At 42.5% G+C, this 25,310-nt stretch overlaps 2 protein-coding genes across 3 annotated transcripts in view; both read left to right on the forward strand.

Annotated features, from left to right (window-relative positions):
- The window catches only part of HEG1 (heart development protein with EGF like domains 1), an 85,777-nt gene extending 80,142 nt beyond the window's left edge, over nt 1-5,635 (forward strand). For both annotated transcript variants that reach the window (XM_048214815.2, XM_048214816.2), the window contains exon 18: nt 427-5,635. In XM_048214815.2, the coding sequence (XP_048070772.2) occupies nt 427-576 (150 nt within the window). In that variant the 3' untranslated portion in view covers nt 577-5,635. The remainder of the gene's footprint in view (nt 1-426) is intronic.
- A 13,393-nt stretch (nt 5,636-19,028) lies between these two features.
- MUC13 (mucin 13, cell surface associated) overlaps nt 19,029-25,310 on the forward strand; it is a 35,608-nt gene continuing 29,326 nt past the window's right edge. The window contains exon 1 of the mRNA XM_044382700.3: nt 19,029-19,196. The gene's annotated coding sequence lies outside the window, so the exon portion shown is untranslated. The remainder of the gene's footprint in view (nt 19,197-25,310) is intronic.

Here is a 25,310-nt window from a genome sequence, read left to right on the forward strand (position 1 = left end):
AAGTCAGCTCTCCATTTGTGGCAGAGACATTGGTGTTCTGCTAAATGCCAGAGAGGATTTAAAGCTGTTGTGTTTCACAGAGAAAGACACTTTTTTTTACAGTCAGAATAATAATCAGATAATAATTAATCTGGATAATTAGCCCAGGTCTTTTCCTATGTTGGTCTAAAATTGCTGGGTTGCCTTGGATCATATTTTTAAATCTCCTTTGAAAATATGGGCAAAGGTACCCCAGGCTCCACGAAGAGAGGGCCTGGGAGGTCCTGACAGCTAGGTCTGCTACGCTTAGCTCCCTCGTCTTAGGTGTATTAAAACGTAGCTTGCTTTCTTTCTTTCTTTCTTTCTTTCTTTTTCAAAGAAAAAAAGCATTAAATTTAAATCCATGAATAATAAATGGACTTCTCTTCTCTTCTCTCTGGCCACCAGCCCACAAGTGCAAGGAATCCTGAACTTGAACGCAATGGACTCTACCCGGCCTACACTGGACTGCCAGGCTCACGGCACTCGTGCATTTTCCCTGGACAGTATAACCCATCTTTCATCAGTGATGAGAGCAGGAGAAGAGACTATTTCTAAGTGCAGAAGAGAGAGGAAGGGCCCAGCAGGCTGAGCAAGCTGCGGGCCCTCAGCCGTGCAGAGGACTGCATGGGGGGGAGCATGCTCCCTAGCTCTCCCAGGACTCGCGGAGCCACACTCGAGTGGCAAGCAGGAAGCAGGACAGGCGTGAGGGGCGTGACCGCCGGGGAAGGGGACAGACGGATCCGGGACGTGGAACCGAGGGCTGCTCCTTGAGCACCTTCGCCCTTACTGTGAACATGAACGTGGGCCAGTACCGGGAGTCTGAGTGCTGCAGCCACCACCGGCCACCGGCCACCAGCCAAGGGCTAACTTTTAGGGCACGTTGTCAGGCACCTTCGCCAGGACCCAGTCTTTCCTTAGTTTGCACTTTAGTAAATTGGGTAGGGAGGTCTCCTTTTGGATTTTTTCCAAGACTGTTCTAAAAAGAAGGCCTCTTTTCCTCAGATGCTCCCATGGTCCTCGATCTGGTGATTAATTTACCGCAAAATACAGGCTCTTTCATTGTTTTCCTGCCCGGTATCTACGTGCTAAACAACAGGTGATGATGATGAACATACCACTAAGGTTTGGAGATGCTGCAGGTGAGCATACAGTATTTTTGCAGGTTCTAGGTCTTCTGCAGTTTCCAAGCCAACCCTCAAAATGAGGAATTGAAATGTGCGAGGCATAGCACACACTCCATTTTTCAGTCAAGGTGACATTTATTTAAGATTATTTTTTCCCTCTGCAGTTAATTCTCACTTTTTCAATAAGTCTGTATCAGGGCCAAACAAGTTGCCTTTGCTTTTAATTGGAGGCCTCCCGCGGCCCGTGGTGAGGCGGGGCAGGCGGCGCGGGGCGCAGGGCGCTGCAGGGGAGGCGGCCGAGGGTCGCAGAGCCGCAGGCGGCGGGGCGCTTCTCCTCCCTGAGGGCATCGCCCGCCGCCGCCCGGGGACCCGGGCCTCCGCCTCGGAGGCCGGAGCTGCCAGGTGTGTGCCGTAGGGATGGGAAGCTGAAGGCCCGTTGGGCCTGAGCGGGCACCCGCCGCTGAAGGAGAGGCCCCTGGATGTGGCCAGAGGACGGGGCTGACGGGGCACGCCGTGCCACTTCCGGAAGCCGCCATGCTTCGGGAAGATGCGGGTTCCTGAGAAGACCCGGGAGCTGGGCTGGAGCCACAGGTCCGTGAGTCGGCTTCCCTCCCGGGGCGGCTTCTGTGGCCCTGTCCCGGACCTTGTCCACAAACTCGGTGTCCGCTTTCAAGCAGCGGCCCAAAGCCGTTTAGTCACGGAAGAAATCACTTATTTTCTCTCACGCAGTAATGTGGCCTTTATACTACTGCCGAGTTCCCTCCCGAAACATTACAAGTCAGCATTGGAGAACTAAAGACTTCCAGCCAGTTGAGTTGAGAGTTTGCCTTGGGCAAGGAAAGGCCACATGTCTTATTTATTATGCCTGTGACATGGGTCCTGAGAGGGGGGTGGCGGGCACCCCCAGGGCGCGGTGTCCTTACCTGCTACTTGTGGAAGTGCGATTACTCCCGCGTGTGCTTTTGACACATCCTGGTTTGGGATGAAGTAAAGAGGACACAGCGGTAGAGACCTGTCCCCACCCTGAAGCTCGGAGCTCAGGGGCACCCACATTTCGAAGCGGTCTAGCCTTTGGGGACAGTTCTGTCCTGGGCATGGTGGTTTCTTCCGCATCCTCTTATCTCTTCAGAGTGCTTCTCGTCCGTACTGTTCTGTAATCCTCGTCCTCGAGTTTTCAGCGTCAGCTCCTGTGTGCCCTGGTCTCCACGAGCCAGCATCACCTGCTGCAGCGGGAACACGAGTCAGGTGTGATGCTTTCTAGTGATTCCACGGGACTCCTCTCCTGAGACACAAATTCTGTGTTTGTCAGTGGGTGCCAACTTCAAATCTCAGAGCACCACCTTTCTGAAATCTTGGGGTCTTGCCTCTCTCTGGGGACGCGAAGGGCCTTTGTGCCTCCTGGTCTCGCATCTCACTGGAGAGCTCCGAGCTCCTGGCCTCGGCTCACCCTAGCCAGCAGGCTCGGCTCCCTCGGGAGGCGGCCTAGCTGCCTGGCTGCTGATGCGCATCCTGGCTCATCCGGGAACCCAGAGCCGCGGGGGGAGGGGGGTATTCCCAGGCATACTCAGCTAAGGGCGTCAGACAGATCATCTCCTGTGTCAGGACCAGAAGCTATAAGCTACACGGAGTGAAGTGTGTTGTCTCAAAAGGATTCTTAGGAAGAATCCCAAGGTCTAGAAAAGAGTGTTCTGTGAGTTCCAAGAATGCTTTCCTGTGAGTAGGTTTTGTGCATGTGAAGTGGATTAAGAATGTTGTTTTTCTTTTACTGTGAAAAAAGGAGGCCCCCGACGATATTAGGTTCAAATATATCTCATTTCTAGGAGGCCGTGGGGTTGGGGAACAGATATCTCAAGAGCATGAGGGTCTAAGAAGGCATGAAAACGGCAGGACCGTTACCCAGCTCCAAGGCCGCACGTCTGCCTGGGGTGAATACCTCCCAAAGGGCCCTGCCTGGGCCGAGCGCAAACAACCAGTAGGACAGCAGCAGCCTCCGGACTGGAGGGACAGGCCTGGGTGCGCCCCTGGGAAGCAGAAGCTCCCAGCTCGGGCACCTGGAATGTGTGATTCACGCCCGCAGAGATGCCACGGTCCTGCTCGTTGGGGCCCCGCAGCTAGGGGAAGGAGGAAGGGAAAAGGGGCGCTTCACTGCTCCTGAGGGCCTTCAGCTTCTGGAGGGCTGCGCGGGGCCGAACAGAAGCGCTGTGTCCTGTAGCAAGCGTTGGCAGCGCACCGTGACTCAGAACAGGATGGGGGTCACCTCACAGCCTCCCAGCAACTGTGGGTTTTCTTCAGTAAGCTCCAAGGGGTCTTCTTTCTCCTGTTTTTTCCTCTCAGCCCCACGAGCCAGCCCAGGGCCCTGGAGAGAATTGATGAAGTCTACCTGTTGGGACCAGAATCTCTGGGGTTCCCACCATGACCAGGCTCTGTGCAGGGCCCTAGGCCTCACCACACCCTGGTAAAGTGTGCATGAGAGTGTCCGTTTCTTGCACGCGTGAACTTCCAGAGGATGAATATCTTGCCTTAGAGAGCCAGGATTCAAACCCTTCTCCCTGCCTTGCCTTCCTGGTGACTGCCTCACCATCCAAATGGACCTTAAATGTCAAAGAGGGCAGGAGAGAGTGGGCTTACAACATACTTGTTTTTTTTAAGAAACTTAATATTAAGCATTAACTGAACTAATGACATGAAATGCAAAAAAAAAAAAATGTCGAATCCTTTTTGAAAAAGTCCTTTTGGGTTCATGCATAAAATTGCATCTGTTTCTTGGACACGTGAAGTCATCGTTAAGAAAAGAGTGGCTGGCTTGTGTTTAGCGAGAAGTGTACTAGTACGTGGCTTTGGGTGTAGGAAGGGTGAGGTGATGACTCGGGTTTTTGACAAACGCAGCCAGACTTAGATGCCCATCTGAGGGCTGCTTTGCCTTGTTCCCGCAGAAAGGCTGTGGCGCCCACGTATTGGGAGCATATTTTTGTGAATGTGATCAGAGTCGTGAACATATTCAGTTGAATGTCTTAAATGCTGACAAATCTTCCTCCTTTGACGAAAATTTATTTTCAGAAGCAGCTAAGTCATTGAGAGCCAAATTTGTTGAATGGGTAGTGTAATCAAGCTGGCTGCTAGCATTTGAAATGATAAACAAAGATGGTGACTATTAAGTTCTCGAAGAGGTAATTCTTAAAGTTGGCCCAAACAGAAGGGCAGCATCTTTGCAATACAGGCTGGATGGCTGCCCAAGAAAATGTTTTTGAAGGATGGTATTTATTCAGATGTGGAAGTTCCCAGAGCAGGCACATTAGGGTCGTCCCTCACATGTGGCTTTGTGGGGTCTCCATGAAGCCATCTTGCCCATTGGCCAAGTGCCCAAGTGCCCGGTAACCCTGGGAACTTTGCCTGAAGAAGCTAAAGCTGGGCGTTCTAGTTGCTTCTGACTTAGTTTAGCCTAGCATGCCCCAAGGTCGGGTTCTGACCCATCATTCTAAGATACTTACCCTGATTTCAAAATTAGAAGACTTCTTTGGAGACAGGAAGAATGCAAAGTTCAGTGTTTCAGTATTTTCTGTCTTCTTTAAAACTGCCCTTAATATCGGAGATATTTTCTTCTATGCGAAGGCTTTTGTGGGGATTAGAAGGGACACGTCATTTTCTCCTTCTTGACAAAGCATCATTCTGAGGTTCTCGTGTGCTTTTTTTGGAAACAGATATGCTTTTATAGAGTTATCTTTTGAGTATGTGTTGGTTGTTTTTTTTTTCTTTCTGAAATCCCCAGAGAAGGAGACTAGTTAAAATACTAGAAATATTAAAGTATTAAATGCCAGTTAATTTGTTATGCTAAAGTATCTTTGCAATAGCGTTATAATCGATCCTGTTTGGTGTCAGCTGCTTACAAAAATTGTCCAAGGGGACAATTTAGGGCTACAAAGAGAGATTTTACACCAGCTTTGTCCCCTCCACATTTTTTAAGAGGGCATTTCAAGGGATTTGCCTACTAGATTCTGGTTTTATCTTTTCTTTCTTTCTTTCTTTCTTTTGGACATGCAATGCAGGTGCGGAGTTCTTGTCTAGGTAGGATGGGACAGGGGTGGGATGGAACCAGTCTATCTGGGAAACTAACCCAGATTTCTGTATTACCTTGGCCTGTTTCTTTAAAAAAAGAAAGTCTTTCATCATGGGTTGCTGTGAGTTTTGTTAATGTTTGTGTTGCTGGATTTATGGTTAAATGAAGCATGTAGCTGGAATATGAACTTCTCGAGTTTTCACATTGTCCCGAATTTCTTTTTGCAAACCTTTAAACCTTAGCCCGTGGTTGATTGTGTTAAAACCATTATGAGAATGTTATTTAAAGTTGTATTATAATTGCCACCTCCACTAATTATTCAGTACTGTAGCAGCAAAGTATTATTTGTAAGAATTTGGTTATTTTTATACTTATATCTACTTTAAGTCTGGCGTTCTAGTCAGTAAATGATGCAATAAAATGAATATCATTTTCATTGTGTGTTTTTCTCGTAATAACAAGCAAACAGGGTGCAGCGAGTTACCTTTCATGAGTTAACAATGGAACTGTCCAGGGAAGTCTTGCATGGCAAACATAGGAACTAAGTCATTTCTGGATCCTCAGTGCCCAGCACAGTGAGGAAATACACTTTTGATGATGGATGGGTGGGCGGACACACTGACCTAAATGATAAAAAAAAGCCTAACTCCAGTGTAACACCTGCTTTTGTTTACTTTCCTTTCTGTGGATTGGAGAGCATAGATAACAAGTTCAGAGGCTCAACATTTCATCCTGAAGGGGCAGGAAGCATATCTGTGCTCCATGGCAGGGAGAATCCATGCAACTTTAAGACATGAACCTTACACTCACGCTGGCCAGTGAATGTGGCTGCCTGGCTAGAGGGACGTTCATTAATTATTTGCTTCCTTTAGTGCCTTTCCCGGCAGCAATGGGTGAGCCTCTCAGATGCTTTATGACGGAAACCTTGGTCACTAGGAGAGGCTAATCATGTCAGCTTGGCGCCTGAAGGTGAACTTTGGGCACATTAGATAGGGTTGCAGTCCATCAGACAGCTCGGAATAGAGAAGACCAGCAGCACTCTCCTCTCCTGACCCAGCTCCCCCCAACCCAGCTTTCCTAGCCATCCCAGTGGAGATCTCAACAGGACCCCAGGACTGACCCCTCTCTTTTTCCTACCTATCTGAGCCAGACATCACAGTATTTCTAGACCCACTCACCCCTGGCATCTGTTCGGGACCTAGAAGTGGGTCTACAGCTGTCCACTGACAAGCTGGCCGGAGTGCTTGTCCTACTTGTGCATCTGACTGGATTTGATTCACCAGTAACTAAAGATCTAAAAAATATTTTTAGACCCTTGGACTTAAAGGACTTCAATACACACTGAGTTGTTCCAGTTGCTTGGGAAGTGACAAAAGATAAGGGGCATCGACCAGAGTCCTTCTGTATTGGATCTGGATGGCCAAGACAGCTCTGAATACCCAGAACAGGGTTGTGGCATCATGCAACCATCTGATGCAGCAAGCGTGAACTTCAAAAAGATAGAAGAGAGATGCCAGGAGCACCTGAGTGGCTCAGTCAATCAAGCATTCGACTCTTGATTTTGACTCAGGTCATGATCTCAGGGTTGCAAGACTGAGTTCTGTGTTGGGCTCACACTCAACATGGAGTCTGCTTGAGATTCTCTCCCTTTCCCCCTCTGCCCCTTCCCCTACTCACACACTCTCTCTCTAAAATAAATAAATAAAATCTTTAAAGAGAGATGCCAAGAATAAAGATATTTATTGATTTTTATTGACCTCATAAAAACTTACAGCACCACTGGAAGACCTGGGCTCTGACCACTAGTACAAGACATTCTCTAAATTTCATGGCTGTTTTTCCCAGATCATGATGTCAGGCCAAAGTGGCTGCTCAGCTCTCTGAGCCTCAGAGTCCTGATGCCTGAAGCAGGGATAATAATCACTGCCTTGTGGAGTTGTTATGTGTTCTGAGGATTAAAAGGGAGAATCATGTGAGAACACTCTAGACTACAAAGAAATGCCACACAGAGAGAACACATCAGTTCTATTCATTAGGGTACTCCTGTCACCAAAAGAAAGACAATTGCAAAATTAATATGTTATCTCAATGCTAATTCACTAGTAACTGGTCCCAAAGACCTTGGACTTGCTGTCAAAGTGTTCCTATCATTTCCCCTTCCCTCCCCTTCTCCTGCTCCCCATGTTGCAAAGGGATTAATGAGCACAAAATTGTAAACCTGTAAGGGGGGAATTAAGACTGTCCTGTTGAACATTAGATATTCAGTGCCTGGCACCTAACACGCTTTTGCTAAAACAGAATGAGTAAGTGAGAAGACGAACCATTGCAACAGAAGAAATACATTGAAGTCGAAGGTCCTAGGTAGGGACTTAGTCACTCTAAGAGTTGCAGGCTGGTGACTCCCTGATAGCAGGCTTGTGCACAGCTGTGATGCGTAACTGAACAGGAACCCTCAGCAAAGATTTCTTGTAGCAAAGCTCAAGAGGCATTTGTAGATGAAACACTTCAGTGATGCCCTAGGAAGCCCTTCACCTGATGAGCTGGGGAACAATGAACTAGTACTCAGCAAAGAAAAGGAGCAAACCACCGCAGAAGGCAGCCCTATGCATGAGTCTCAGAACCATGTGCTAAGTGAAAGGAGTCAGACATAAAAGCCTTCATGCTGTGTAATTCCATCTACATTACATTCTGGAAAAGACAAAACTGTGGAGACAAAAAACAGATGATTTGTTACCTAAAGGTGTGGAGGAGGATTTCTGTGGTTCACTAAAAAAATGTTCAGCTCTCCTTCCAGGCACAAAGTAGAATGCACTTCCCCACCTCTTGTGAAATATGGATACGGGACTTGCTTTGGCCAAAGAAGTGTGAATGGAAGTGAATGTATCCCTTCCAGGATGACACTTTAAGAGCCGGTGTGTGAGGTTCACTTCTCTTGTCTCCACAATCATGGAAATACATGTGAAGACTGAGCCACTACTGTTGGCCTGGGACCCTGGCTCTCTGGGCTTGGAAATGTCCTGTTGCTTTGTTAAGGTGCTGAGATTGAGGACTTGCCTGCTGCAACATTACTTGGTCCATCCTGACGAGTGCAGTGCTCTGAAATGAACAGTAGTTTAACTGTAGCTTCTATGAATTGCTTGGTTCCTAGTTCAATGCCATGGAACATTTATGATTATCTCAATTGAAATTCTTCAACTAAGTGATTTTAGGTTTGTTTGGTTGTTTTTTTCTTGTTTATTATTTTTTTAAAAGATTTTATTTGACAGACAGAGAGGGAACACAAGCAGGGGGAATGGGAGAGGGAGAAGCAGACTCTCCGCTGAGCAGGGAGCCTGATGCGGGGCTCGATCCCAGGACCCTGGGATCATGACCTGAGCTGAAGGCAGACGCCCAACCAACTGAACCACCCAGGCACCCCTAGCTGTGAGATCTTGATGAATTTCTTTACTATTCTGATCATTAGTTTCCTCCCCTATAAAATAGAAGTAATGAGATCCTAATTCAGAGGTATGTGGAGAGATTAAATGATAGGATATCTCTAGAGTGTATCTAAACAATAGGATGCATCATTTAGCTCTAGCCTGGGATGAAGCCAACATTGAATAGATGTGTGTTACAGGCTCCCTGGTAGGCATGCTTGAGACGGATATCTTGTTTATGTAAAACTAGAGTATTAGTTCCTCTGTCTTTCCCTCCCACTTACTTCACAGTTGCCAAGTCCCATTGTAAGGCATTATCACTATGATATCAATAAGATGAAAGTTATTTTGAGCAATACACTATAATGTTATACTCCATGGGGAATGTGATCTATATTTAGCCCAGTGATGACTAGGGAAATTGAGGAGCAAGGTCTGTCTTTCTTATCTCTCCGCACCATCACCCCAACCATAGAATATCTTCTTCCTTACTTCCTTATTGGTTGTTTCACATTTCGCATTGAGATTGATTCCTTTCTAAAGACCAGGGAATAGGATATAGTCATCATAACCTGGGAAAACAAGAACAGGTGCACCTTTGCTCACAGAATCCCAGAATGTGCAACCTACAGAGCGTTGCAATGAGGTCATCTGGGCCTGTGGTTTACAAAACCTTCCCTTGGAGAGGGGCTGGGCCAGGAAGAAGTCAGGGCTGGGCTGACTTAAGCATGAAATAAGTGCTCAGTTTTTCAAAAAGCTAAATTTACTCAATTTAAATGCAATATCTTTAAGAGACACTGTCTTTTGTACTTTTTTTAGTTATAAAAATGTCCTTTATTTTATGAAATGATGGTGATAGCAGATGGTAGTCCGTCCTTCCTTCCTTCCTTCCTTCCTTCCTTCCTTCCTTCCTTCCTGTGTGTGTGCTCACATCACTAGTTTGGGACATATCACTAGTTGTGTTTTTTTTTTTTTTTTTTAACACCTTTGAATCTGAGAACCCCTGACATGGTCCAGCTGGGCCATTTTATGAAAGAGGAAATTGAGGCCTTATGAGGCTGAGTTACTTTTCCCAAAGTTTCCTATTGCCCCTGGTAGTTGTGCAAGACCAAAGCAAAGTGTTCAGTGCTTAGAAGAGCGCCGGCTTCAGAGACAGATCTGGATACAACTTCTGGGCTCCGATGAGCTACTCACTGGGATAGGGCCTTGACAAAGTATGGCATCCCTCACATCGTAGCTGTCATTGGTTTTTTCCCATTTTTAAAACTAGGTTAGTGTCAAGTATGAAAAGGAAGTCCCCTTCAAAAGGACAGAGTCAAGCTGGTCTCAGACTTCACAGCAACATGCAAAGCTTGAGGGCAATGAAGTAATATCTACAAAGTTATTCATTTCATCATGAAAGCAATAGGTAGAGATCGTCTAAAAGAAAAGATTTTAGGGAACCAAGCATCCAAGAAAAATTACTCCATGGTGGTGAAGTCCTGCCAGCCAAGACAAAAATCAAAATGCTGAATATAGGAATGGAGAAGCCACGAGGGTAAATATTGAAACTGTTTAGCTTAGAACTAAAACTGAAAAAAAAGAATTAAAATTTAGGAATAGAATAGAAATGTTACAAAACCCTGACAAAGTAAATATAATATAAGTAACCAAAACAGGAATGTCGGAGAATGGGATGTTCTTTCCCTTAGTTTTTGTAGCAGGTAGATCAATCCACACTACTTGAAGTTAAATAGTAAGTTTTAAAAAATACTTTATCTTATGGGTTTTCACAATACAGGCATACCTCATTTTACTGCACTTTGCTTTATTGTACATTTCAGATACTGCATTTTTGTTTGTTGAGAGAGAGAGCGCGTGCGCACACAAGCAGGGAGCGGGGGAGAAAGGGAGGGGCAGAGGGAGAAAGAGAATCTTAAGCAGGCTTCTCGCCCCTGCACTGAGCCTGACATGGGACTTGATCTCACCACCACCACCCCCGCCCAGATCAGGACCTGAGCCAAAATCAAGAGTTGGAAGCTCAAATGACTAAGCCACCCAGGTGCCCTGCAGATATTGTGTTTTTTACAAACTGAAGGTTTGTGACAGTCCTGTATCGAGCAAGTCTATAGGCACCATTTTCCCAATAGCATTTGCTCACTTCGTGTCTCTGTCACATTTTGGTAATTTTTGTAATGTTTTAAAGATTTTATTTTTATTTATTTGAAGGAGAGAGAGAACAAGCCGGGGGCGGAGGAGTGGAGGAGGGACAGAGGGAGCAGCAGACTCCCCACCAAGCAGGGAGCCCCATGTGGGGCTCAACCCCAGAACTCTGGGACCATGACCCAAGCTAAAGGCAGACACTGAACAGACTGAGCCACCCAGGTGCCCCAATTTTCACATTATTTTAACTTTTTCATTATTATATTGGTTATGGTGATCTGTGATCAGTGATCTTTGATGTTACTGTTGTAATTGTTTGAGACACTGTGAACAGGGCCCATATAAGACAGTCAACCTCACTGATAAATGTGATAAATGTTCTAACTGCTGCTAATCAACCATCCCCCCGTCTCTCTCCCTCTCCTCGGGCCTCTCTGTTCCCTGAGATACAACAGTACTGAAACTGGGCCAACTTATAACACCATAATGGCCTCTAAATGTTCAAGTGAAAGGAAGAGTTATATGTTTCTCTCTTTAAATGAAAAAGCTAGAAATGATTAAGCTTCATGAGGAAAGCATGTCAAAAGCTAAGACAAGCCAAAACCGAGGCCTCTTGTACCAAACAGTTAGCTAGGTTGTGAATACAAAGGAAGAGTTCTTGAAGGAAATGAAAAGCGCTACTTCAGTGAACACATGAATGGTAAGACAGTGAAACAGCCTCACTGCTGATGCGGAGATAGTGTTAGTGCTCAGGATAGAAGATCAAACCAGACACAACTCTCCCTAAGCCAAAGCGTAATCCAGAGCAAGGCCCTAATGCTCTTCAATTCTTTTTTTTTTTTTTTTTTTTTTTTTTTTTAGATTTTTTTTATTCATTTGAGACAGAGAGATACAAAGGAGAGAGGGAGAGAGAGAGCAAGCAGGGGGAGCAGCAGAGGGAGAGTGAGAAGCAGACTCCCAACTGAGCAGGGAGCCCAATGCAGGGCTCAGTCCCAGGGCCTTGGGATCATGACCTGAGCCGCAGGCAGACACTTAATCATGTGAGCCACCCAGGCACCCTCTCTCTTCAATTCTAGGAAGACTGAGAGAGGTGAGGAAGCTGCAGAAGAAAAATTGGAAGCTAGCAGAGGCGGGTTCATGAGGTTTAAGGAAAACAGTCATCTCCATAACATGAAAGGGCAAGGGGAAGCAGCAGGTGCTGATGGAGAAGCTGTAGCAAGTTCTCCAGAAGATCTAGCTCACATAATCCATGACAGTGGCTACACTAAACAATAGATTTTCAGTGTGGACAGCACTGCCTTCTATTGAAAGAAGATGCCATCGAGGACCTTCATAGCTAGAGAGGAGAAGTCAGTCTTTCAAAGCTTCAAGGAACAGGCTGAGTCTCTTGTTAGGGGCTAATGCAGCTGATGACTTGAAGTTGAAGCCAGTGCTCGTTGACCATTCCAAAAATCCTAGGGCCTTTAGGAATTGTGCTCAATCTACTCACCCTGTGCTCTATAAATGGAGCAACAAAGCCTGGCTGACAGCACATCTGTTTACAATGTGGTTTAGTACATATTTTAAACCTACTGTTGAGACCTGCTGCTCAGAAAAAAGATTCCTTTCAAGACATGACTGCTCATTGTCAATGCACGTGGTCACCCAAGAACTCTGATAGAGATCTCCAAGGAGATTCATGTCATTTTCTTGTCTGCTCACACAACATGCATTCTGAGCACATAGATCAAGGAGTAATTTCAATTTTCAAGACTTATTATTTAAGAAATACATTTTGTAGGCACCTGGGTGGCTTAGTCGGTTAAGCATCTGCCTTCAGCTCAGGCCATAATCTCAGGGTCCTGGGATGGAGTCCCACATTGGGCTCTCTGCTCAGCAGGGAGTAGCTTCTTCCTCTCACTCTCCCTCTTCAACTCCCTTTGTGCTCTCCCCCCTCTTCTCTCTCAAATCAATAAATAAAATCTTTTAAGAAAGAAGAAAAGAAATACATTTGCAAGGCCATAGCTGCCAGAGGTATATCAGCCACTACCCTGATCAGTCGGCAACCATCAACATCAAGGCAAGACCCTCTGCTAGCAGAAATATTATATCTTGCCAAAAGCTCAGATGATGGTTAGCATTTGTTAGCCATACCATATTTTTAAACTAAGGTATGTACATTTTTTAGGTATAATGCTGTTGCACACTTTATAGAATACAGTATAGTGTAAGCATAACTTTTATATGCACTGGGAAACCAAAACATCCATTTGAATCACTTTTTTTTTTTTAAAGATTTTATTTATTTGGGAGAGAGAGAATGAGGGAGAGAGAGCAGGAGAGGGGGGAGGGTCAGAGGGAGAAGCAGACTCCCCGCTGAGCAGAGAGCCCAATGTGAGGCTTGATCCGGGGACTCCAGGATCATGACCTGAGCCAAAGGCAGTAGCCCAACCAACTGAACCACCCAGGCACCCCGATTTGGGTCACTTTATTGTGATGTTTGCTTTATTACAGTGGTCTGGAACTGAACCTGTAATACCTCCAAGGTATGCCTGTACTTTCTTCCTTTCTCTTGGAGTCTTTTGGGAAATAGTACCTGTTGTAGTAAAGAAGCTATTTTTTTTAAGTTTAGAAATCATTTTTATCTCAGTTGATTTTTCTTCTGTTAATTCAAATTAAAAACTAAATGTCTTGGTCCATTTGAAAAAAAAAGAATCTATATTATCTCATGCTTATAAAACTATCCTATCCATCCATCTATCTACCTCCACCTACTCTCTCTCCCTTTATTAGTCTACATGCATGGACAAAGATGTCTCCCATGGCATCCTCCACATGTTAACACTGGTCACTGGATTGTGGGTGGCTTTTCCCTACCTCCTCATGCTTTTCCATGTTGCTTGAATTTCTTTTAATAAGGATGAGTCATTTAAATAAAAAAAATTATTAATGTAAAAAATAAGATGATGGGGCGCCTGGGTGGCTCAGTCGGTTAAGTATCCCAACTCTTGGCTTCAGCTCAGGTCATGATCTCTCAGGGTCATGGGATTGAGCCCTGCATCACGTTCCATGCTGGGCTGTGGAGTCTGCTTGAGATTCTCTGCCTCTCCCTCTGCCCCTCCCCCTGCTCACGTGCTCTCTCACTCCCTCTCCCTCTCCCTCTCAAACAAATAAATAAATAAAACCTTTTAAAAAAGTAAATAATGAAAAATAAGATGAGGACAATAATATATAATTTTCAGCATTGTTGAATGTATGTAGGCCATATATAGTGATGTGTGGGTGTATATGTACACATACACACATACACTCACCCAAACATATATGGCCTAGCACACTTCCTGGCATATTGTAGGTACTCAGTGGATGCTAGGTGCTATTATTATTGTTTTCTTGGAGAGAAGAAGAGCTTTAAATCCTGACTATAATAATCTCCTGTATTAGTTGGGGTTCTTAGTTGCAGAGGTGGGCATCTACTCCATTTGGCTTTTTAAAGAGTATCAGGTGGCTCACAGAACTCCAGCAGGAACTCAGAAGATCCCCAGACAGGAACAATGGCCACGTGACCCTGCAGGAGCACTCCAACAGAGACAACCCTGCTGCCACTGCTGCTCTGCACAGACCCCCACAGCTCCCACCAAGGACCCCCAGCAGGACGCTGACACCTCAGCTTCTGCTGCCCCTCAAAGCCAGAGAGTGGACTCCATTTGGTGCTGCTTCCTTTCACTTGTCTTCTAAATACAAGTCCTGTGCACCTGCCTCTGATTTATGGCATCAAGTCAGAGGCCTGCATCCCAGAGACAAAAGAGGCTGCAAAAGCAAGGTCTTGGTGTCTACGTTGGAGACACAGGACTCATGATAGAGGAGACCCCACATACGGAAAGGTGGTCAAAGATACTGGACAGCCTCAAATAGGGCGATCACTATCGGCAACACCTCCTAAGTGTCCCTTACAAAGCTTGATGGTCCAAAGACCAAAAGGATCCCAAGAGCACTTGAATATTTTGGTAAACTGTTTCCTTATTTATCCACAGGTTCTGCTAATTCATTGAAATATATTTACATAAAATTCTAAAATCTCAGAGAAGGGACCCCTTATTTGATGTAAGCAGTGATTATCAGAGACCTCTCAATTCTTAGCTAAAAGAGGGACAGAGTTGTTACAAAAATATAAACTGTGTATAAAGAAAAATATTTAAAAAGCAAGTGAGAACTATGGATTTACAGCAGATCTGATGGAAGGAGGTTAATATATATTGATGCTCCAAACCTCATACAAATTACTTAAAAAAAAACAACTGGGGTTCTTGGCTGGTGTAGTCAGTAGAGCATGTGACTCTTGATCTCAGGGTCATAAGTTCAAGCCCCATATTTGGTGTAGATCTTACTTAGAACACAAAAAACCCTACTAAAACCCAACAGATACATGGGCAAAGGACATGCACAGATGACTGACAGAGGAGAAAGTGCAAGAAGACCCATGATCTAGAAAATATTAATTTTCACAGACTGCTGAAGAGGAAGGGAGACTACCCCTGTCTGGGGACCAAGCATCTGGCATGTCGTTCTTATTTCATCCTCTAGCCCATAGCATGTTAGATATTATAATCGCCATGTTATAAGTGAGGAAACTTGACTTTGGAAGGGTTGGGTCACTTGTTGACCAATATCACTTGGTGTGCTCGCTTCAGCAGCACATATCCTCAAATTGGAACAGAACAGGGCAAGCTGGGACTGAAAGACCAGGGTCCTTTCATTCACCAAACTATCTCTCTAGTGATTGGTATGATTCAAACTAAACTCTTTTCACCTCTGAAATTAACGAAACCTAATGCTAATGAGAATATGGTGAAAAGGTTCTGCTCATGAGGGATTGTGGGTGGGTGAGTAAATTAAAAAATCCTTTGAGGGGCGCCTGGGTGGCACAGCGGTTAGGCATCTGCCTTCAGCTCAGGGCGTGATTCCGGCATTGTGGGATCGAGCCCCACATCAGGCTCCTCCGCTATGAGCCTGCTTCTTCCTCTCCCACTCCTCCTGCTTGTGTTCCCTCTCTTGCTGGCTGTCTCTATTTCTGTCGAATAAATAAATAAAATCTTTAAAAAAAATAAAAATAAAATATATAAAATAAAAAAAATAAAAAATCCTTTGAAATCTGTCAGTATGTATTAAGAGCCATAAGAATTTGACTTCCACTGACCCAGTCATTCCACTTTGGGAGAATCTTCTCCTAGGGAATAATTCAATATATGTAAAGCATTCTGGGCAAAAAGATGTTCATCAAGGATTTAAAAGAGTGAGCAATTGGAAATAACCTAAATGTCTAGAATTACCTAACTAAATTGGTAAGTGTTTACTTTCCTCCTAGAATATTATATAGCCATTATAAACATGCTATAAATATTATGAAGGGAAATATTCATCAGTTTTTTAAAATCCTTTTTTAAAAATTATAGTTGACATACAAATACTATATTAGTTTCAGGTGTATAACATAGTGATTCAACATTTATATACATTATGAAATGCTCACCATGTTAAGTACAGTTACCATCTGTCACCCTACGAAATTATTACAGTACCATTGACTATTTCCCTATGCTGTACTTTTTATCCCTATGACTTATTTATTTTATAACCGGAAGTTTATACCTCTTAATCCCCTTCACCTATTTTGCCCATCCCTCACCCTCCCTCCCATCTGGCAACCACCAGTTCTCTGTATTTATGAGTCTGTTTATTTTTTGTTTATTAATTTGTTTTGTTTTTTAGATTCCACATATAAATGAAATTATACGGTATTTTTGTCTTTCTCTGACTTATTTCACTTAGCATAATACCCTCTAGGTCCATTCATGTTGTCACAAATGGCAAGATCTCATTATTTTTTATGACTAATATTTTATTGTATATATATACCACATTTTCTTTATCCATTCATCTATTGATAGATACTTACATCCCTTCCATACCTTGATTATTGTAAATAATGCTGCAATAAACATAAGGGTGCATACATCTTTTTGAATTAGTGTTTTCATTTTCTTCAGGTAAATACCTAGAAGTGGATTTACCGGATCACATGGTATTTCTATTTTTAAGTTTTTAAGGAGCCGCCATACTGTTTTCCATAGTGCCTGCACCAATTCACATTCCCACCAACAGTGCACAAATGTTCCCTTTCCTTTATGAGCCTCACCAACATTTGTTATTTCTTATCTTTTTGATCCTTGTCATTCTGACTGGTGTGAGGTGATATCTTACTGTATTTTTAATTTGAGGCTCCCTGACGAGTGATGCTGAACATTGTGTCTCTTGGCCATGTGTATGTCTTCCGTGGCAAAATATCTCTTCAGGCAGGTCCTCCACCCAATTTTTAATCAGATTGGTTGTTTTCTTTTTAGTAGTGAGTTGCATGACTTTATATATTTTGGATTATTAACCTCTTATCAGATACATCATGTGCAAATATCTTCTCTTATTCAGCAGGTTACCTTTCCATTTTGTTGATGATTTCCTTCATTATGCAAAAAGTTTTAATTTGACGTACTCTCAATTGTTTTTTGTTTTGTTTTGTTTTGTTTTGTTTTTTTTGCTTTTGTTGCTCTTGCATGAGGAGACAGATCCAAAAAAATATTGCTAAGGCTGATGTCCAAGAGTTTACTGCCAATGTTTTCATTTAGAAATTCTATGGTTTCAGGCCTCCCATTTAGGTCTTTAATCCGTTTTGAGTTTTTGTTTGTGTATGGTGTAAAAAAGTGGTCCAGTTTCATTCTTTTGCATGTAGCTGTCCAGTTTTCTCAGCACCATTTATTGAAGAGACTCTCTTTTCCTTATTGCATATTTTTGCCTCCTTTGTCATAGGTTAAATGCTATATAAGCATGGGTTGATTTCTGGACTCTCTGTTCTGTTCCATTGATCTGTGTGTCTGTTTTTGTGCCAGTACCACACTGTTTTCTTTACTACAGCTTTGTAGAATAGTTTAAAATCTGGGATTGTGACACTCTGGTTTTGTTCTTCTTTCTCATGTTTGCTTTAGCTATTCAGGGTTTTTTGTTGTTGTTGTTCCATACAAATTTTAGAATGATCGGTTCTATTTGTGTTGAAAAATACCATTGGTATTTTGATAGGGATTGCATTGTAGATCACTTTGGATATATGGACATTTAATAAAATTCCTCCAATTCATAAGCATGGTTTATCTTTCCATTTATTTGTATCATCTTTAATTTCTTTCCTCAGTGTCTTATAGTTTCAGAGTGTGGGTCTTTCACTTCCTTGGTTTAATTTAATCCTAGGTATTTTATTCTTTTTAATACAGTTAGAAACGGAATTGTTTTCTTAATTTCTTTTCTACTTTGTTGTTAGTGTATAGAAACACAACAGATTTCTGTATATTAATTTTGCATCCTGAAACTTTACTGAATTTATTATTAATCATATTCCTACAACCTCCTAAACTATGAAACAAGTTGGGAATCACCTTAGAACAAGAGAGGCATTGTCACGAACATTGCTGAGAGAGTAGATCTTAAAAGTTCTCATCACAAGAAAAAATTTTTGTAACTATGCGTGGGGATGGATGTGAATTAAACTTATTGTAGTAATCATTTCACAATAGAAACCTATATCAAATCATTATATGGTACACCTAAAACAAGTACAATGTTATATGTCACTTATGCTTCAATTGAAAAAAAGACAACAAAGTCTCCTCCTGAAAGAGAAGGCAAGTGTGTGGAGGGACTGAAAGGAGGAGAGGAGAGAACGGTGGTGTTGGACAGAGGTTGAGAACAGTGGGCTTATGGTGGCAGCAGTATTCACATAAAATAATTTTCCTGCAGGAGAACTCAGCAGTGGGTATTAGAGCACGAAGAGGGCCAAGGCTGACCTGGAATTAAGGTTTTGTTTGGCAGGTAGCACCAGGATGGGAGGGTACCGGCTGGAGGACTTTTTATGAGTTATAGCCCGTGGGTTTGGAGTTAGAAGCAGGAAAGGCTGGATGACAATGAAGGGCTGACCAAGGTTAATAGCTTTAGTCCATAAAATACATAAAAAGCTCATATATTTTAATCAGAACACTATGAAAAGCCCTTCCCTTAAAACAGGAGACAAAAATCATGAACAGGAATTACAAATAACCTAACAAATATATGGAGTCTGTTCACCCTCATAGTGGTCAAATCAATTAGAATTTAAATACTGAGGTATCATTTTTCACCTACCATGGTAGGAAAGAAAGCCTAATTTTTTTTTTCTTTTTTAGGGGTGGGGGCAGAAGGAGAGAAAGAGAATCTCAAGCAGGCTCCACACCCAATGTGGAGCTCAATCTCATGACACTACGATCGTGACCTGAGCCAAAACAGAGTTGGATGCTCAACCCACTGAGCCACCCATGTGCCCAAATTTTAAAAATGAAAGTGCTTCACGCTGTTGAACAAGAGGAAAACTTGAGGCGTGTAAGTTAATGTAAATCTTTAAGAAGATAACTTGACAACAGTTTCTCGAAGCCTTAAAATTTTTACCCCTTGAATTAGTAATTTTACTCCTGGGAATTTATACTGAGGTAATAATACAAAAGAAAAACAAAAAATTGAGAGAGGGACATCCTTTGCACTCCCTTGCCAGTCAACACTACACTTGCATCCAAGGAACTAAGTCAGTCTAACTTTCAGGAATAATGAAACCTTTGGGCCATTAATGTCCTGTGAGGCTCTCTGTTCCCCAGTTGATAGACATCACAATAAAATAAGCTTTCTCAGCCTACTTCTCCACAGAGGCAGATCAGTCAAAAGGTCCCCTAACTTGATTGCAATTACTCCTGCATTTCTAGTCCTCCTCGATTTCTATTTTTAGCTCTTTGGTTACCACCCACTAGACTGTGAACTCCTCAAGGGCAGTGACGTCAGTCTTATTTATCTGTCTTCTATCCACCTCTACACTGTTTTGCTAACACTCACACGGTAGGTGCTTAATAAATATGGGTAGCATTGGCTTTCATTTCAGCTGTCCCCCAACTCCATCATTCCCCATCCTCTACCCTCTTCAGTTTGTATTGCTGAAGATCAAGTTGGTCTCTTTGTTCAGTTAATTTGTTCTTAAGTGTCCTCGTGTATGTGCCAACGAGCTGGCATTTCAGAGGTATAGACTCTTGCGTCACATACCTTAAAGTGAGGTTCAGGGTCAATGCCTCTCTGGGTTCATCAGCCTAATAACTTTCTATAACTCTTACTAGTGAAGGGATGTGGCGACATGTGGGTAATAAAACATGGTAGGGAATCAGCTGACTTCTGAAAAGTTAAAACTGAGAGGAGCTCGGGAAATGATGGTATCGCTCCACCCACCAGTCCAGTTTTGCAGATAAGGAAACCGAAGATCAGAAAGGGACAGATTTCCCAAGTTTACATAACTGGTTCACGGGATGGTTAAGATAAGGGTTCAGGGTCTAGACATCTGGTGTATTGTGATTTCCAGGACACATGTCATCAAAAGTATGTGTCATGAGAACATGTGAGCTGCAGAAAGGCCAGCAAGCCCAGCTATGTTGAGTGAAACAGCAGAACTCCATAGCGGAGGGATAAGTTGCCAGTGATTCTGTGAGAGGGCCGGGTTGGAGAACAGGGGCAAGGATGTAGGACAGACGTAAACAGGTGTCTGGATGACATAGGAACAGTGTGGCATGGTGAGTAGAGCATGGCCTTTGGAAGCTGGAATGTAGTCCCAGGGCTGTCACATATCCCCTTGTTACTTAATTTCTCTAAGACCCAGGTCATTAGTCTGTAAAACTTGCCCATTGAACTAACTTCTCAGGGTTGAGTTAAAGGAAACAATGGATGCATTGTATTATTAACTCAGTACCTGGAGAGAGCTCTAGAAGATGGTGGTTTGTGACATTCTCATGGAGGGCAAGTCTTGTAGTCCTTCTAGGAGGTTAAAAGTGAGCACCGATCCCTACGTCAATCTTCAGAATGCCTTCGGACAGGCATGAGTTCCTTCCCTGAAGAGGGAGGACCTAACCCTATTGGACTGATTACACTCTAGAGCAGACTCAGCAAACTATATACTGTGGGCCAAATTCAGCCAGCTGCCTGTTTTTGTGGGACCTACAAGCTAAGAGTGATTTTTACATTTTTTTAATCACACAAAAAAAGAACCATATTTTATAAAATGTGAAAATTATGGGGAATCCAAATTTTGGTGTCCACAAATGAAGTCTTATCAGTGCATAGCCACACACATTCGTTCACATATTGGCTATATGAGTTTCATGGCAGAGTCCAGGAGTCAAGACAGAGATTCTATCTCATTACTTCGCACTGCTCCTTGGCACATGACACATATGGCAGTGATGCAGTTGGAACTCAACAGTGTTTCAAGTGCCATGTGCATGGTCTTACCAGGACATCTTTTTTCTTTTTTAAATTACCAATGCAGGGCTCCTGGGTGGCTCAGTAGGTTAAGCGTATGCCTTCAGCTCAGGTTGTGATCTCAGGGTTCAGGGATCGAGTCCTGCATGGGGCTCCCTGCTCAGTGGGGAGTCTGGTTCTCCCTCTCCCTCTGCCCCTCCCCTGGCTCCTGTGCTCTCTCTCTCAAATAAATAAAATCTTTTAAAAAAATTACCAAGGCATACCCATCACATCAAAACAAGAAGAGAAAAATGGATTTCAAATATCATGCTTTAAATCACAGTATGGGTTATTTTGTTACCAAATTAGATGGCAAAGCATTATTTATTATGTGGTGATGTGATACATGGGCTAACATAATAGATTATATTACTATTACCAGACTAAAGACATATCACAGTATTCCCAACTCACAGGAAAGTAACCATCAGAAAAAATAGGAAATTTTAAGTGGAATATTTCATTACAGCAGAATGTGTTCATAAAGTTAAATAATGAAAATGAGGCTGCAATCAAAGCAAGTTACCAAGTGGCTCATTTGTTAGTCAAGCAAGGAAAGTGACTTAAGGATGACTTAATTAAATTGTGTTTGATTGCATTGGTCAAAGAAATGTGTCCAGAAGAAAGACACCTGTTTAAGACTGTTTCAGCAAAAATAGACAGCTGCTCAGATAGTTGAGAACGCTGGGAGGAGTATCAATAGTCAATTAACAAATACCTTTGAGTGACGTTCCCTGGCTCTTGATGATGGATAATTGGTACTGGTACTACTCGGTTGCTGTTTATTCAAGGAGTCAGTGACAAGTTGGAAGTGACTGAAGAATTAGCCTCTGTGGAACAACTGTAGGAAAGAATATTTTCAAAATGGAGGGGTGGCTAAGTCAGATAAGCATCTGCCTTGGGCTCAGGTCATGATCCTGGGGTCCTGGGACTGAGTCCCGCATCAGGCTCCTTGCTCAGTGGAGAGTTTGCTTCTCCCTCTCCCTCTGCCCCTCTCCCCTCGTGCATGTACGCGTGTGCATGTGTGTTCTCTCTCTCTCTCTCAAATAAATAAAATCTTTAAAAAATGGAATTATACACTTTACATGAGTGAATTGTATGATGGGTGAATTAAATCTTGATAAAGCTTTTTTTTAAAGAATATTTTCAAAGAAATTGAGAAAACACTATTTCAGTATAAACTGAAGTAGAATCTACTAAGATATGTTGCAGTTGAAGGTGGTAGAAATGAATATGGAGCAGAAAAAGCTATAGTTGGATTCATTTACAAAGTGTGAAAACATTAGGCATTTAAAGCTTATGGTAATTAGGGGCACGTGGCTGGCTCAGTCAGTAGAGCGTGCGACTCTCCATCTTGGGTTTGTGAGGTTGGGCCCCACGTTGGGGATAGAGGTTACTTAAAAAGATAAAGAAAGCTTATGGTAATTCATTGTATCATTCATGAGTATTCTGTGGACAATATTTCAATATATCATGTGTTAAGGAACCAGTAGTGTCAACAGCGAAATTTATTCGCACTCAGTTGACTTAATAATCATTGGTTCTGTGAATTTCTTTTTATAGACTTTTTTTTTTTTTTAATTTTAAAGTAATCTGTACACCCAACGTGGGGCTGGAATTCACAAGCCTGATCAAGAGCCACATGCTCTTCTGACTAAGCCAGCCAGGCACCCTGCTTTTATCAGATACAGAAGCTAGTATCCTGACTTACCCTACGATAAAGCAGTTTGATGGCTTAGCAGTTGTAAAGTTTTACTGGAAGTTTTGGAGTGCAGGGCTGAGATTAAAATCTTTCTGAGTGAGAAGAACCACTCTCAACCACTACTATCAAACAGAATGGCTTTTGAAGTTAGCTTTTGCTGAAAACCTAATAATGGTTCCTAATAAACTCAACTTATAATTACAAGGCAAAACAATAGTTACATGCAGATTTTTTACTGTGGTGAAGTCATTTTAACAACTAATTGTTGTATAATTCACAAGTAATGTATAGCTGTTTTCTATACTTCTCCATGTGCTCAAAAGTTAAAATGAGAAGCAAGATCTTCCTTCCCATAAAAATTTGCAGCCAACATATTTTTTGAACTTAAACTGCAGTTCCAGTGGTGTTTTTCAGGCTTCATCACAAGTGTGAAGAAAATTTCCATATTCCAAAATCTATTTTACTATGTAATTGAGAAGAGCTGCTTCCTAAATTTCAATTGGAAGTGATTAATTTGCAATATAATGACATGCTAAAAGGCAACCACCAATAGAAGAATTTAACAGATTTCTATAACTGCCTTCCGAGCAATGAATATACTTACTTAAAATTACATGTTCATGGGCTGATGTCAGCATTTGGCAGTACCTATCTGCGTGGACAGACATTTTCAAAATGAAATACATAAAATTTCATTATAAATCAGCATTAACAGTTGAACATGTGTGATCAATTTTTATGATTGGGAACCTGACTTTGAACTTTAATTAAGCAAAATAGTTATCCCCGCCAAAGAATTCTACTCTTCTATTAGTAAAACAGTATTATCAAAAATGGTGCTCGATTATTATTATATTTTAAATTTCATCAATAAAATTTATTTTGAAAATTTGTTTTCTTTCCTCTGTGAAGGTCTACATAATATCCTCAATTTTGCCTCTTGGCCCACAAAGCCTATCTATCTTACTATCTAGCTCTTTATAGAAAGTGTTTGCTGAGCCTGATCTAAGTCACGCTCCTACCTGTGCTATTATAATAGTAAATCTACTTCATGGTTTTGAGTTAATAAGTGTAAAGTATGTAGAATGGCGGTTTATGGTAGATGCAGTTTCAAAGTGAGTTATTAATATCAATAGCTATATTTCTATAGCTCTTCTGAACTATAAAGAATTGTGGTCCTTACGAAAGGTTATCTGTAGGTGAATAAAAATGTCCTTTCTCAGTCCTCTCTCAAAGTGCCCTGGGGCAGTTTCTACCTAATCCATACCCCCCTTACTTTATTTATTTATTTTTAAATTTTTATTTATTTATTTTTAAATTTTTATTTATTTATTTTTAAAGATTTTATTTACTTATTTGAGAGAGAGAGAGCACATGAGCAGGGGCAGAGGGAGACAGAGAAACAGACTCCCCACTGAGCGCAGAGCCCGATATGGTACTGGATCCTAGGACCCTGGGATCATGACCCTAGCCAAAGGCAGGCGCTTGATTGACTAAGCCACCCAGGCACCCCTGGGCTTACTTTTCTTCTTCTCCGTCTCCTCCAACTCCTTCTCCTCCTGCTGCTTCTTCTACTTCTTTTTTGGTAACAGCTTTATTGAGATATAATTTATATACCATGCAATTCACTCACTGAATTCAGTGCATCACCACAACTAATTTTAGAGCATTTCCATCATCCCAGAAAGAAACCTGCACTTTCTCAGCCATCATCCCCCAATCCTCCCTCCTCCCCCACAGCCCTAGGCCATAACCAATCCACTTTCTGTCTCCAAGGATTTACCAGGTTCTGAACATTTACTATAAATGGAGTCATCTGATACGTGATCTTTTGTGACTGGCTTGTTTCACTCAGCATAATATTTTCAAGCTTCATGCACACGGTAGCATGTATCAGCACCACTTTTTCATGACAGAACAATATTCCATTGTATGGATGTACCAATTTTGTTTATTCATCAGCTGATGGACATTGGGTTCTATCTTTTGGCTATTATGAATAATGAAATTCATGTGTAAGTATTCGTGTGGACATATTGTCATTTCTGTTAGTAATACACCTAGAAGGAGAATTGATGGATCACATGGTAACTCTATGTCTAATTCTGAGGAATCATCAGACTGTTTTCCAAAGTGGCTGCACCAGTTTTCATTTCTACTGGCAGTATATGAGGGTTCTGATTTCACATCTTCACCAACACTGGCAATTAATGTTTGTTTATTATTATTATAGCCATCCTAATGACTATAAAGTGATAGCTAGCTCATTTTTAATCCTCTGAGATGAGGCGCTGGGGAAAACCCCCTTCCTCACCATTCCACGCTGGGTGCACGTGGAGATGCCACCCTGGGAGCCCAGCTCTGAGAGCGTACCAGGGCATTGCCACGAAAACTTAAAGTCCTTCTCCAAGGAGAAAAGGCTCCCAAAGATTGTGCCCCACTGGTAGTTTTTCAGTTCACAAACC

The sequence above is a fragment of the Ursus arctos genome, unplaced genomic scaffold (assembly GCF_023065955.2).
Source record: "Ursus arctos isolate Adak ecotype North America unplaced genomic scaffold, UrsArc2.0 scaffold_4, whole genome shotgun sequence".
NCBI classification, from domain to species: Eukaryota; Metazoa; Chordata; class Mammalia; order Carnivora; family Ursidae; genus Ursus; species Ursus arctos.